The 14,550-nt window shown below is 36.7% G+C and overlaps 1 protein-coding gene across 5 annotated transcripts in view; it reads left to right on the forward strand.

Annotated features, from left to right (window-relative positions):
• The window catches only part of GSK3B (glycogen synthase kinase 3 beta), a 228,474-nt gene that overhangs the window by 133,364 nt on the left and 80,560 nt on the right, over window positions 1–14,550 (forward strand). For all 5 annotated transcript variants that reach the window (XM_032298954.1, XM_032298956.1, XM_032298958.1 and 2 more), the window contains 2 exons: window positions 5,178–5,308; window positions 10,086–10,192. In XM_032298954.1, the coding sequence (XP_032154845.1) occupies window positions 5,178–5,308; window positions 10,086–10,192 (238 nt within the window). The remainder of the gene's footprint in view (window positions 1–5,177; window positions 5,309–10,085; window positions 10,193–14,550) is intronic.

Genomic DNA, 14,550 nt, shown 5'->3' on the forward strand with positions numbered 1-14,550 from the left:
AAAAAAAAAAAAAAAAAAAAAAAAAAAAAAAAAAAAAGAAAACCCCATCATCTCAGCCGAAAATCTCCTTAAGCTGATAGGCAACTTCAGCAGAGTCTCAGGATACAAAATAAGTGTGCAAAAATCACAAGAATTCCTATACACCAGTAACAGACAAACAGCCAAATCATGAGTGAACACCCATTCACAACTGCTAAAAAGAGAATTAAATACCTAGGAACACAACTTACAAAGGATGTGAAGGACTTCTTCAAGGAGAACTACAAACCACTGTTCAAGGAAATGAGAGAGGACACAAATAAATGGAAGAACATTCCATGCTCATGGATAGGAAGAATCAATATTGTGAAAATGGCCATACTGCCCAAAGTAATCTATAGTTTCGATGCTATCCCCATCAAGCTACCTTTGATTTTCTTCACAGAATTGGAAAAAACCACCTTAAATTTCATATGGAACCAAAAAAAAGGAGCCCACCACGACAATTCTAAGGAAAAAAAAAAAAAGCTGGAGGCATCACGCTACCTGACTGCAAACTATACTACAAGTCTACAGTAACCAAAACAGCGTGGTACTGGTACCAAAACAGATACATAGACCAGTGGAACAGAACACAGGCCTCAGATATAATGCCACACACCTACAACTATCTGATCTTTGACAAACCTCACAAAAACAAGCATTAGAGAAAGGATTCCCTGTTTAATAAATGGTGTTGTGAAAACTGGCTAGCCATATGCTGAAACTGGACCCCTTCCTTACACCTTATACAAAAATTAACTCAAGATGGATTAAAGATCTAAACATAAGACCTAAAACCACAAAAACCCTAGAAGAAAACCTAGGCAATACCATTCAGGACATAGGCATGGGCAAAGACTTCATTAAAACACCAAAGCAATGGCAACAAAAGCCAAAATTGACAAATGGGTTCTAATTAAACTAAAGAGCTTATGCACAGCAAAAGAAACTATCATCAGAGTGAACAGGCAACCTACAAAATGGTAGAAAATTTTTGCATTCTACCCGTCTGACAAAGGACTAATATCTAGAATCTACAAAGAACTTAAATTTACTGGAAAACATCAGGCAACCCCATCAAAAATTGGGTGAAGGATATGAAGACAGTTCTCAAAAGGAGACATTTATGCATGCAGCCAAAAAACATGAAAAGAAGCTCATCATCACTGATCATTAGAGAAATGCAAATTAAAACCACATTGAGACACCATCTCACACCAGTTAGAATGGTGATCACTAAAAAGTCAGGAGACAGATGCTGGAGAGGATGTGGAGAAATAGGAACACTTTTACACTGCTGGTGGGAGTGTAAATTAGTTCAACCATAGTGGAAGTCAATATGGTGATTCCTGAAGGATCTAGAACCAGAAATACCATTTGACCCTTTGATCCCATTACTGGGCATATACCCAAAGATTTATAAATCTTTCTATTATAAATACATATTCACACATATGTTTATTGCAGCACTGTTTGCAATAGCAAAGACTTGGAACCCACCCAAATACCCATCAATGGTACACTGGATAAAGAAAATATGGGACATATACATTATGGAATACTATGCAGCCATAAAACAGTGTGAGTTCATGTCCTTTGCAGGGACACGGATGAAGCTGGAAACCATCATTCTCTGCATACTAACACAAGAACAGAAAACTAAGCACTGCATGTTCTCACTCATAAATGGGAGTTGAACAATGGAGAACACATGGACACAGGGAGGGGAACATCACATATTGAGGACTGTCAGGGGTTGGGGGGCTAGGGGAGGAATAGGATTAGGAGAAATACCTAATGTAGATGACGGGGTGATAGATGTAGCCAATCACCATGGCACTTGTATACCTGTGTAAACCTGCATGTTCTGCAAATGTACGCCAGAACTTAAAGTACAATATAAAAAAAACTAACTTTTTGAGCACCTTTGCTTTTCTGATGAGTATATAACAGAACCAAATGGGTTTTAAAATGCAACTCTAAAACAGATGACTGACAAATCATTGTTGTGAACTTTTTTTTTAATTGAAAAGACATGTTTAAGGACAGGATCTGATTACACAAGAGTTGGGTGCATTTTTTGAATTATAAACAAAATTGTTATTACTTGTTTTAACATGTTTTCTATTGTTTTATTATTTTATTTAGATATGGGACAGAGAAGAGGGCACTGGATTTAAGTCACATATAACTTTCTGTGTTCAAATTGTGTTCAAGTGCAAAGTACATTTTTTTTTCTGTGCTGTTTTGTCCTGTAACTGAAGTATAGTAATTATTTTATGGAAATGTTAACAGTTCTATACCAACTTTGAATAAAATGAAAAAATTTTTTTAAATTGTGTTCATTGAGCCTCAATATCTTCTTCTGTAAAAATGGGGATAATGTGTATCCCACAGATTGGTTGCAAGAATTAAATAAAGAAGCAGAAATGCTTTTCTTGGTTTGGCACTTAGTACATGTTAAATCTGTTATATTTCAAAATGTGTTAATTATGTTTGAGTTCCTAAGAATTAATCATTCTAGTCTTTTATTTAGCCGCCAGGTTTTTTTTGGTCTCTCTCTGTTTTTTTTCTTTTTGAGCCCGAGTCTCACTCTGTGGCTCAGGCTGGAGTTCAGTGGCCCAATCTCAGCTCACTGCAATCTCTGTCTCCTGGGTTCAAGCAGCTCTCCAGCCTCATCTTTCTAAGTAGCTGGCATTACAGGCATGCACCACCAAGCTTCACTCATTTTTTTGTATTTTGGTAGAGACAGGGTTTCACTATGTTGCCCCCAGGGTGGTCTCATCTCTTGAGCTCAGGCAATCCACCAGTCTTGGCCTCCCAAAGTGCTAGGATTACAGGTATGAGCCACCGCGCCCGGCCTCCACCAAGCTATTGAATGATTATATTTTTACACGTTTGTTTAATAAAATATGGCAAAATAAATAAATAGTAATGAAAAGAGAAGTACTTTACTCAAACCACTGCAGAATATTTTATGTGTGTGTGATATTGAGCAAGTTCCTTAATCTCTCTTTGCCTCAGTTATTTTATATTTAAAATGGTAATAATATTAGTACCTGTTACATAATGTTACTGTAAGGAGTAAGTGAAATAATACACATTAAACAGAACAGTGTCCAGCACATAAGTTGTTTTTCTCTTATTGTTTTTGCTATCTTTCTAGTCTAGAGAGCCTTTCAGCTTTCTTATAAATACACTTTTACAAAGTGAAACAAGAAATATATAATATTGCATATTTCATTCTTTATCTTGACTTTTCTATATTAACTTTTCAAAACAGTGAAGATAGAGTAGATCTTTCAGTTGAAAGAATACAGTAAAAAGACACCTTAAAATTAACCTCATTTAAACTCTTAAGCTTTAAAAAAAAAAAAAAAAAAAAAAACTTGTTTTCACTGATTCTTGCTGACCTAGACATTACTACCCTGGCACAGTAAAATCTCTTCTCTTAGTAAATTTATACTATGAACTCAGTTTCTTATGGGAGGTTATCTTTTTAGTGGTAATGAATTAAATACCCAGAGTAATCTTTAGTTCTTAGAAATGGATTTTGTGAATGATGGTGCAATAATAGAAGTATGAAGTTTTAAAAAAAAATTATATACATACCTAAATGCCTTAATTTTAACTTTGTTGGCAAAGTGCTGACCTTATTAAAGATCTTATCTGTACAGTTTGCATCATGCATCGTTTTAAAGAAGACTTAAACTTTTCCAGCTATATTTCACATTTATATCAAGGATGTACTAAGATTCAGCTGTCTGCAGTTTTCATGATGCTTCCTTGAAGGAAAGTAGGTTTCATGTTAACTTTAATTAACCTAAGCCTTAGCAGTAGCTTTGTTTTTGAGACGGAGTCCCACACTGTGACCCAGGCTGTAGTGCAGTGGTGTGATCTTGGCTCACTATCTCCGTCTCCTGGGTTCAAGCAATTCTCTTGCCTCAGCCTCTCGAGTAGCTGGGACTACAGGCATGCACCGCCACACCCAGCTAATTTTTTTTGTATTTTTAGTAGAGTTGGGGTTTCACCATGTTGGCACGATGGTCCTGATCTCCTGGCCTCGTGATCCACCCACCTTGGCCTCCCAAAGTGCTGGGATTGCAGGCGTGAGCCACTGTGCCCAGCCAGCAATAGCTTTTAAACATTGTGCCATATGCCAATGCTTCATTAGACTTCTAACTATCTTTTTTTAAATTGTTTTTTCACTAAAACATTTGTTATCTTAAGATGGTTTGAATCATTTCAAAAATTCGTTGTATGGTGTACCTTTGGGGTAGAGGTCAGAGAAGGTAAACAGCCAGAAAAGTTTAAAAGTGAAGCAGAACACTGACTTTGAGATAACCAGACGGTTTAAATTATACTCTTTCTCCATGTAGTTTCTCTGTCTCTTCTCCAGTTAACAGTCTGATTCTTTCTTAACGTGACCCAGTTTCTCAGTGTGTCTTGTGGTAATAAAATTGAGAAAGTCTTCCTTTTTAAAGATGATGTCAATAGGCATCTTTTTTTCAATGTCATTTTAAAGTATACTTTTCCTGAATGATATTAACAGGAAGAATTGTGATGCTACTAACAGGGTTATTAATGTCTTCATAGAGCAGTGATTATAGGTTTTCTCAGTCCACATAAGTTTCCCTAGCACTGTAGCAATCACCCTGAAGGCTAACATCTCAGAAAAATATGATTCTGAAGGTGACACTTTGGAAGTACGTTTACATTGAGCAGTGCTATACTAGAAAGAAGTATGAGCCTAAAAATCAGGAGATCTGGTTTCTGGCCCAAAGTTACTTATTAGTCGTGATTTAGGATGCCTCTTTGAGCTTTTCATTTGTATTTTAAATAAAAACCTATCTTAGCAGGCTTGTAATGTGAGATGTTAGTAAAATTAAAAGTTATAAAGCACGTTGTAAAATTTTCATTTTTACGTTATACAGAATGGTGCAAATAGTATATATGGTTAGTGACACTTTAATTCATATACAAATAGCTAATTAATATAGAAATGATGTGAAACTTGTGAAAGGAAGTTTGAGTGCCAGTAATCCATAGCATTGTACCTGTTCTTTTCTGAGAATCTGTTACTTTACTGACTGCTTAAGGATTCTGATTTGTTGAAGGTAGGAAGTATTTAATTAATTTCTACTCTCTATTTCCAGTTGTATATGTATCAGCTGTTCCGAAGTTTAGCCTATATCCATTCCTTTGGAATCTGCCATCGGGATATTAAACCACAGAACCTCTTGTTGGATCCTGATACAGCCGTATTAAAACTCTGTGACTTTGGAAGGTAAGCCACTGTCTCTTCTCCCCCTACTGTGCTCTTTTAAATATATTCCTTTTGCAATATCAGCCTAAATACTGTAATTCTTACTCAAGAAGTATAAACTAGTACAGCTGTGACAGTTTTGTTATTTTGTGTCTTAATTATAAATGCATATACTCCTTCATTGAACAATTTAACTTTTAGGAATTATTTCATTAGGAATACACATTTACAAAATACTGTGTATATAGGGATTTTTATTTATTTTGGAAGGAAAATTTGTATGGTTTTAATTATTTTTATGTACAGAAAACTCAACAGTGTACACTTAACCCAGTTTCGTGGCAAGTTCTTTAGCTTTTGCCTTTTCGAGCTTGGCGATACGAGCCACAGACTTGGGACCCAGGACATTGCCTCCCCAGCGACGGTGTATCTCATCATATCTGTCATTGTAATTGATCCTGATAGCTTCCACCAGCTTAGCCAAAGTGCGTTTGTCTTCCAAGTTAACCTGTGTGAAGGCGACAGTGGTGCAGGTCTTCCTGTGGACAAGACATCCAGTCTTGCTATCCCCTTGATAATGCAGTAAGGTACTCCCATTTTACAACACAGGGCAGGCAAGAAGACAACCAGCTCAATGGGATCCATGTCATGGGCAGTCACCACCAGCTGAGCTTTCTTGTTTTCCACCCAGGTGGTGATGGTGTTAACTCCTGCTCGAAGGACAGGTGGTCTCTTAGTGGGGACGTCCCCTTTGCCAGCAGCTTTCTTCTCGGCCTAGGCCAACAGCCTCTGCTTCTTCTCTTGCTTTGTCTCTGGTCTCTACTTGTGGGCCAGCTTAAGTAGCTGAGTAGCTGTTTGGCAGTCCAGGGCCTGAGTGAACTGGTTAATTGCAGAAGGCACTTTCAGCAGCTTATAGAGCATGGCCCTCTGCCGCTGCAACCTGATACAGCGGGGCCATTTCACAAAGCGGGTGAAGTCTCTTTTGGACTGGATGTCCTGTCCAGTGTCAAAATTCTTAGGCCTTTTCTCACACAGGGGATTTACCACTTTCTCAGCCTCCTGCTTCTTCCTGACAGCAGGGGCTGGAGCCACCTTCTTCCCCTTGGCCTTCTTTCCTTTAGGCATATTTGGCGGCGGGAGGAGAGAGAGTGGGATTTTTATTATAGTATTGTTTATAAACATCTGTTAGTAGGAAAATGGCTAAATAAATTATGATACATACAGAGTGATACATGCAACCATGAAAAAGAATGAGGCAGCTCTCTGTGAACTGAAAGGGAATGATCTCTAGGAAATATTAAATGAAAAAAAGCAAGATCAGGAGTGTATGTATTGTTTGCCACCTTTTCTGTTTTAAAAACATATAAAGTGTAACTATATGTACAGATACATGTGTGGCTTGTTTCTGAAATGGTGCATAATCCATAACATTTGATTGCTTGAGAAGGGAAACTCACTTTTCCATTGATTGTATTTTAGTATTGTTTGTATTTATACTATGTATATATTCTTGTTTTTCAGTAACTACTAAATTTTTAAAAAATATTATACATTACTGTGTATCTTTTTAACTTCACAATTAACCTCAATTCAGAGATAAGATAAAAGGTCTACTAGCACTGTTTTCTTCATTTTACTCTATAATTTAACCTTTTAGTCTACCTTTTTTTCCTGCAAATTCCAGCAAACTTTCTGCTTTTAAAAACTCATTTCTTGGTAATACGCTGTGAGTTGGTAATAAAACTTTATTCTTTGCATTTTCAGTTTTCAGTACTTTGTTCTTCTCTTACCTAACCTTTTAACATGTAGTCAAGCCTATATTCCCATGTAACTCAGGCATTTACCCTGCTACTTCCTCACTGCTGTAATCACCTCATCTCTCTCCTCATGGTCCCTAAGACAAAATCTACATAATTTGGATTCTCTCCAATTTAATTTTTTCATCGTTGTTATAAATTATTTCTTTTATCATAGCTCTATTAATTACATATTGCCCCACACTTGTTGATACCTATGTTCCTATACCTTTGTAATACTTTTACATCAACTTACAGTTTAAATTTGGGGATTAACATAAGATATGTTTTCTACAGGCTTCTCTTGAGACTGATCCTTAAAAAAATAAGCAAATCTGTTCTGTCATGAGTTAAGTTTTCTTAGTCTCACAATGTGTCCTCTTTCAGACCATCCTCATTTTACCGTTTCCTAATTTCAGATGACCTGTTACAGTATCCAACTCACTTTGCAGGCCATGACTCTGTTCCCTGAACTATTTTTTTAAATTTTAAAAATTATTTATTTATTTATTTATTTATTTATTGAGACAGAGTTTCACTCTGTTGCCCAGTCTGGAGTGCAGTGGCCTGATCTCGGCTCACTGCAACCTCTGCCTCCTGAGTTCAAGTGATTTTCCTGCCTCATCCTCCCAAGTAGCTGGGATTATAGGCGCGCGCCACCACGCCCTGCTAGTTTTTGTAATTTTAGTAGAGATGGGGTTTCACCATGTTGGCAGGCTGGTCTCAAACACCTGATCTCTGGTGATCCACCTGCCTCAACCTTCCAAAGTCCTGGGATTACAGGCGTGAGCCACCACGCCTGGCCCTCTGAATTGTTTTTAAAAAGGGTGAAAGATAATGAAATTCTTATTTGATGTTTGAAACAAAGCACTACTACTTGTCTATAGGAAAAACTGGCCAAATCAGATATGTTTCATTGTTAACAGGGTGTCTTCCCCATTGAGAGTGACTGACTCTGTAGGAACTGTAAAAAGACAGTGAGACACCAAGGTTAGAAGAGCTTCTGTTCTCATGATAGCGTCAAAACACTTGGTATGGCCCATTCTTTTGTGACATAAAGCAGCTTTATTCTAATAAATTTGGAAGAGGGATTTTACTTGCTTGATAGCTCATTTTTATAAACCATCTGATTTTTTTTGTTTTTAACAAAATTGGTTTGGCCAGATAGAGTTTGGGAAACACTTTGGAGTTTACATATCAGATTGGTAATTTGAACAAAATACTATTACTCTCTTCTTTTTTTTTTTTCCCTCAGAGGGAGTCTAGCTTTGTCACCAGACTGGAGTGCAGTGGCGTAATCTCGGCTCACTGCAACCTCCAACCCCCTGGTTCAAGTGATTCTTCTGCCTCAGCCTCCCAAGTAGCTGGGATTACAAGCTTGCACCATCATGCCCGGCTAATTTTTTTTTTTTTTTTTTTTTTGTATTTTTAGTAGAGACAGGGTTTCACTGTGTTGGCCAGGCTGGTCTCCACCTCCTGACCTCAAGTGATGCGCTCGCCTCGGCCTCCCAAAGTGCTGGGATTATAGGCATGGGCCACCGCGCCCAGCCTATTACTCTCTTCTTAGTTATTTTTTACTAGTTGAAATGGGGCTTAAAAGTAGCCAAAGGACTAGTTGGTGTATTTAGGGACCAGAGCTAGATGTGATCACAGTATTGGGCAAGGAGTTAAAACCAGCCTCCTCTGTAAGAGAGGCAGCTCCATTTTAGTAGCTCCATCAAGTAGTGAAAAACCTTTAGGCTGCAAAGCTTGAGTACTAACATTTTGTCTTGTAGTGAGTTTTCTGAACATAATTGGAATCCATCTTATTAATTTTAAAATGTCCTTTAGAAGATATAATGGTCTCCTATCAATTATGCTGAAAACTAAATGTCATAATTTTCATGGAGCCTAAAAACAGGGATTAGTATTTATTAATTTATGAAATGGTTATTGTATGTCAGTACTTGGGGAGAGGGTTGAAAAACAAACTTCAAAACTGGTGATGAAGGAAAAACAAGTTAAGGTTAGAGTTATCATTGACTAGATATAAATGGAAGAAAAGAAAGCCCAGTCATTGAAATCCTTGTGGCTACGTTTGTCTGTCTTTACCCTGCTTTTCCAGTACCTCTACCTCAATATTTTCTTACTGTTTTTTTGGCACTTACTGTTTTACTGTTTTGATTTTGTTACATTTTTCCCTATATTTATCTTTATTATTACTGTATGTCAGAATAGCTAGCTTCTACAGTTTATTTTATTCTGTCTTTGGATTATCTTGAGCAACATCTCGAAAGAAAGTAGTTGTAATTTATTATACTTTAATGTTTAAAATACTTGCTACAAAGTAATTTAGTAGGAAAATTAGAATAAGAAAACACACAATTAAACTTACTATAGCAGAGTTAGAATTCATAGGCTGTGAATCATTTCTGCCTGAAGTTGAAGGGCTTGTCTGTTTATAAATTTTTGGGTAATAAATGTTTATGCAGTTAATAAACTGACCAAGATGTGGAAAAATAGATTTAGTCTATAAGCCTTGAAATATTTACCCTGAGTCAGAAGTCAAAATGCAAGACAGTGGCCAGTTTTTCGCCCTTTTTAACGAAATATATTGGGTAAGGAGTATTCATTCTTAGAATCTATTATCATGCTTTTTGGTGGGGGAGGTACCTCTTTTCTGCCCTTGCTTCTTAGTATTTTAGAGGTGGAATTTGGAGAATAGAGGATCAGAAGAAATTCCACACATCCTTTTTTGCTTTTGGTGCCTTCTTCCTTAGAGGACCAATGCTTTCTTTAAAACTTGCTTTTCTTTTGTTGCAGAGCAAGGTGTTAAAATTACAAATTTCTTTTGTCAGAGATAGTTACAGTTTACGTTTTCTTTTTCATATATTATGTGATTCAGATGATGTGAATCTTAGAAAATCATTTGATACTGTGAAAGGGTAGCAGTCTAAGTTCTTTTAAGATTTAAATTTAAAGAATTTCTGCTTTTTATTTTTATTTTTATTTTTTTCTGTTAGTGCAAAGCAGCTGGTCCGAGGAGAACCCAATGTTTCGTATATCTGTTCTCGGTACTATAGGGCACCAGAGTTGATATTTGGAGCCACTGATTATACCTCTAGTATAGGTAAGTACTGAATCTAAATATAATGCTTGTAATTATTAATTGCATCTTGATTTTGATAATTTAGTATTACTCATCTGTACTTTCCATTTCCATTGAAAGATGGGTATATCCTATAATGTTTTTTTCTTAAAGCTTGAGATGCAAATATGTACAGGCATACCTCATTTTATTGCCTTTTCAGGTACTGCTTTTTTTTTTTTTTTTTTTTTTTTTTAAACCAATTGAAGGTTTGTATCAACCCCGAGTCAAGCAAGTCTGCCTGCACTATTTTTATAAGAACATGTGCTCACTTCATGTCTTTGTGTCATCATGTGTTTGTGTCACATTTCGGTAACTATTGCAACATTCCAAACTTTTTTATTATTGTATCTGCTATGGTGATCTGTGATCAGTGGTTTTTATGTTACTGTTGTAATTATTTCTAGTTGCCACAAACCACAACAATATAAGACAGCAAACTTAATCAATCAGTGCTGTGTATGTTATGATTATTCTACTAGCTGGCCATTCCCCATCCCTTTTTCTCTCCTCAGGCCTCCCTGTTTCCTGAGCGACAACAATATTGAAATTAGGCCAGTTAATAACTCTGCATTTGCCTCTAAGTGTTCAAGTGAAAGGCAGAGTAGTACATCTCTCAGTTTAAATCAAAAGCTAGAAATGATTAAGCTTAGTGAGGAAGGTATGTGGAACGTTGAGGCAGGCCAAAACCTATGCCTCTTGTGCCAGTTAGCCAAGTTGTGACCACAAAGGAAAAGTTCTTAAAGGAAATTAAGTGCTACTCCAGTGAACAGATGAATGATAAGTAAGTGAAACAGCCTTATTGCTGTTACGGAGAAAGTTTTAGTGGTTTGGATAGATCAAACCAACCACAACATTCACTTGAGCCAAAGCCTAACCCTGAGTGAGGCCTGTACTTCCTTCAATTCTGTGAAGACTGAGAGAGGTGAGGAAGCTACCCAAGAAAAGTGTAAAGGTAGCAGAGATTATTTCACAAGCTTTACAGGAAAAGCTACACCATGCCATAAAAGTGCAAGGCAAGCAGCAAGTGCTGATGTAGAAGCTGCAGCAAGTTATCTAGAAGATCTAACTGAGATCATTGAAGAAAGTGCCTACATTAAACATCAGAGTTCTAATGGAGACCAAACAGCTTTATACTTTATTGGAAGAAGATGTCATTTAGGACTTTAATCTCTAGATTTCCTAAAGATGAAAGACTTCCTGTAGAGAGAAGTGTCAGTGCCTGGCTTCAAAGCTTCTAAGGACAGGTTGACTGTCTTGTTAGGAGCTAATGCAGCTGGTGACTTTAAGTGGAAGCTGGTGCTCATTTACCATTCCAAAAATCCTAGGGCCCTTAAGAATGATGCTAAATGTACTTTGCCTGTGTTCCATAAATGGAGCAACAATGAATAAATGACAGCATATCTGTTTATAGCATGGTTTACTGACTATTTGAAGCCTACTGCTGAGACCTACTGCTCCAGAGAGAAATATTGCTTTCAAAATATTACTGCTTATTCACAATGCAACTGGTCACCCAAAGGTTGAGAAATAAATGTAAGGCTATAGCTGCCGTGGATAATGATTGCTCTGATAGATCTGGGCAAAATCAATTATAAATCTTCTGGAAAGGATTCACCATTCTAGGTGTTAAGAGCATTTGTGATTCATGAGAGTGGGTCCAAATAATATGAACAAGATTTTGGGAAGAAGTTGATTCCAAGCCTCACGGATGAACTTGAGGTGTTCTAGACTTCAGTGAAAGAAGTCTCTGCAGATGTTGTGGAAATAGCAAGAGAAGTGGAATTAGAAATGGAGTCTGAAAATGTGACTGAACTGCAATTTCATGGTAAAACATAGACAAGTTGCTTCTCTTATGAAGGAGCAAAGAAAGTGGTTTCTTAAGGTGGAATCTATTCCCAGTTAAGATGCTGTGAATATTGTTGAAATGACAACAAAGGATTTAGAATATTACATAATTGTAGTTGATAAAGCAGCAACAGGAGTTGAGAGGACTGATTCCCATTTTGAAAGTAGTTCTACTATGGGTAAAATGCTATCAAAGAGCATCTCATACTACAGAGAAATCTTACATGAAGGGAAGAGTCAATTGATGTGACACACATCATTGTTACTTCAAGAAATTACTCCAGCCACGTCCCAGCCTTCAGCAACTGCCACCCTAATCAGTCGGCAGCCATCAACATCAAGGCAAGACCCTCTACCAGCAAAAGGATTACAACTCACTGAAGATTCAGATGATCATTAGCACTTTTTTTTTTTAGTAATAAACTGTTTTTAAATTAATGTACGTACATTTTTTTTTTTTTAGATAGAATTCTGTTGTGCTAGTTAATACTTATAGAGTGCACGTATCTTTTATATGCACTGGGATACCAGAAAATTTGTGAGACTTGCTTTATTGTGTCTTACTTTAGTGGTTTTGAAATCAATTCCGCAACATCTCTGACATATGCTTGTATAGAATTTTTCAAATTTTACTTTTTAGAATTTAACATATACCTACTATTCTGTTTTCTTCCTTGGACTATTAGAATTATAAAGCTAACAGTTTTTACGTTAAGAATTTAATTCTAAGTATACTTTTAAAAAATTTTCTTATTTAAAATACTCCTGAAATTCTTCTAGCTTGCTTACACTAGTTGGAGAATTTATCAATAATGTTATTTCATTAAGCTAATAATGAAAATGATAGTATGACCATACTGCTGACATTTCTTTCATGTCTTTCATGCTGTCTCTGTTATTTCTATAAAATCAGCTTAAATCATTACTAGTTTTGCTAAACCCACTGATTCTGTAGAAGTCTTCACCCAAGATGTTTAGTGATAGAAGGAACTGAATAGAGATCATTAGCTTTAATCATCATTGACCTTCTCTTTTACTCCATTTTAGCCTACTAGCCAGGAGTGAACAGAGAGAGAGCATGATCAGCTGGACATGAATAGGAAGCTAACAAACAAGGAGCAACTTTAAGCTAGGTGTGCAAGTGGAAACCAAAATTATTTTACTCTTATATATTATTTCTGAAGAGAATTCCTTAGTCTGAAAACAGAAACAAAAACGTGCAAATAATAAACCAAAAAAAAAATCCCCATAGTAACAGAAAACTAATACAAACAAACAGTAAAACAGACCTGGCCTGGTACAGTGGCTCACATCTGTAATCCCAGCACTTTGGTAGACTGAGGTGGGCAGATCACTTGAACTTAGGAGTTTGAGACCATCCTGAGCAATATGAGGAAAACCTGTCTCTACCAAAAATTAGCCAGGCATGGTGATGTGCATCTGTCGTCCCAGCTACTTGGGAGACTGAAGTGGGAGGATGACTTGAACCCAGGGACAGAGGTTGCAGTGAGCTGACATTATACCACTGCACTCCATTGGGTGACAAAATGAGACCCCCCTCTCAAAACAAAACAATAACAACAAAAGAAAAAAGACCTTGTGACAATTTTTTGTCTTTTTGATAGACATTCTCTGATATAAGCAAATACCCTAATCAGAAACACATTGTCATTTTTATTTTGCCAAATGGCAAAATGCCAAAGCACATTTTGATTTGTGCCAAGAGGCCAGCAGTTTTACCCACCGTTTCCTTTGTACTCTCAGTTACAAATGTTAACCCAGTGGAGGTATATTCTTATGAAAAGAATTTTGCCTTCTGGGACATCTAATAATGTCTAGAGAACCCAGGTACAAAGAGTACAAAGTGACCTCTGTAGACCACACTTTGAAATCTGCTTTACTAGAGGGTAGAGAGCATAATTATTTGTGTATGTATGTGTATACAGTTCTCAGAGTCTCATTATGGCTGTGGTACATGGCATATGTGAATGGAAAGATGAGAAATAATACAAAGAATATTTTGCTTGTGATGGACCTGGGTGTGAATGTCAGGTCACTATTGGACTAAAGTGGAGATTACTGACGGTTCTACTTTGCTGAGTGGCTGTGAGGCTTAAATAAAATGTTAGTGAAAATACTGTAGAAATGTAAGGTGGTATTCTTTTTGTGGCATTTTTAAACTTGACTCTCCCTAAGAGCAAATTTCAGCCCCTTGTCTTTAGGGCTGAATCATTGGATTTTCCAGCTACTTTACATTTTATTCAAATATATGATACTGATTATATATAAGATACTGGTATGAGTTGTGCCAGAAACACCTAAAATAAAGGCAGTTTGATTCATCTAAAAAGTCACTATATCATCGCACACATTAAGGAACAGTTATATAAACGGGAGCCTTTTGAACCCTAGCAAGCCTAGGTTTGGCCTCCCATTATAGACTTAGGATACTTGCCTCTTAAGATTGTAATATTTTTAAACAGACCCTCCCA

The sequence above is a fragment of the Sapajus apella genome, unplaced genomic scaffold (assembly GCF_009761245.1).
Source record: "Sapajus apella isolate SASKATOON/1434 unplaced genomic scaffold, GSC_monkey_1.0 scaffold40, whole genome shotgun sequence".
Classification (NCBI taxonomy): domain Eukaryota; kingdom Metazoa; phylum Chordata; class Mammalia; order Primates; family Cebidae; genus Sapajus; species Sapajus apella.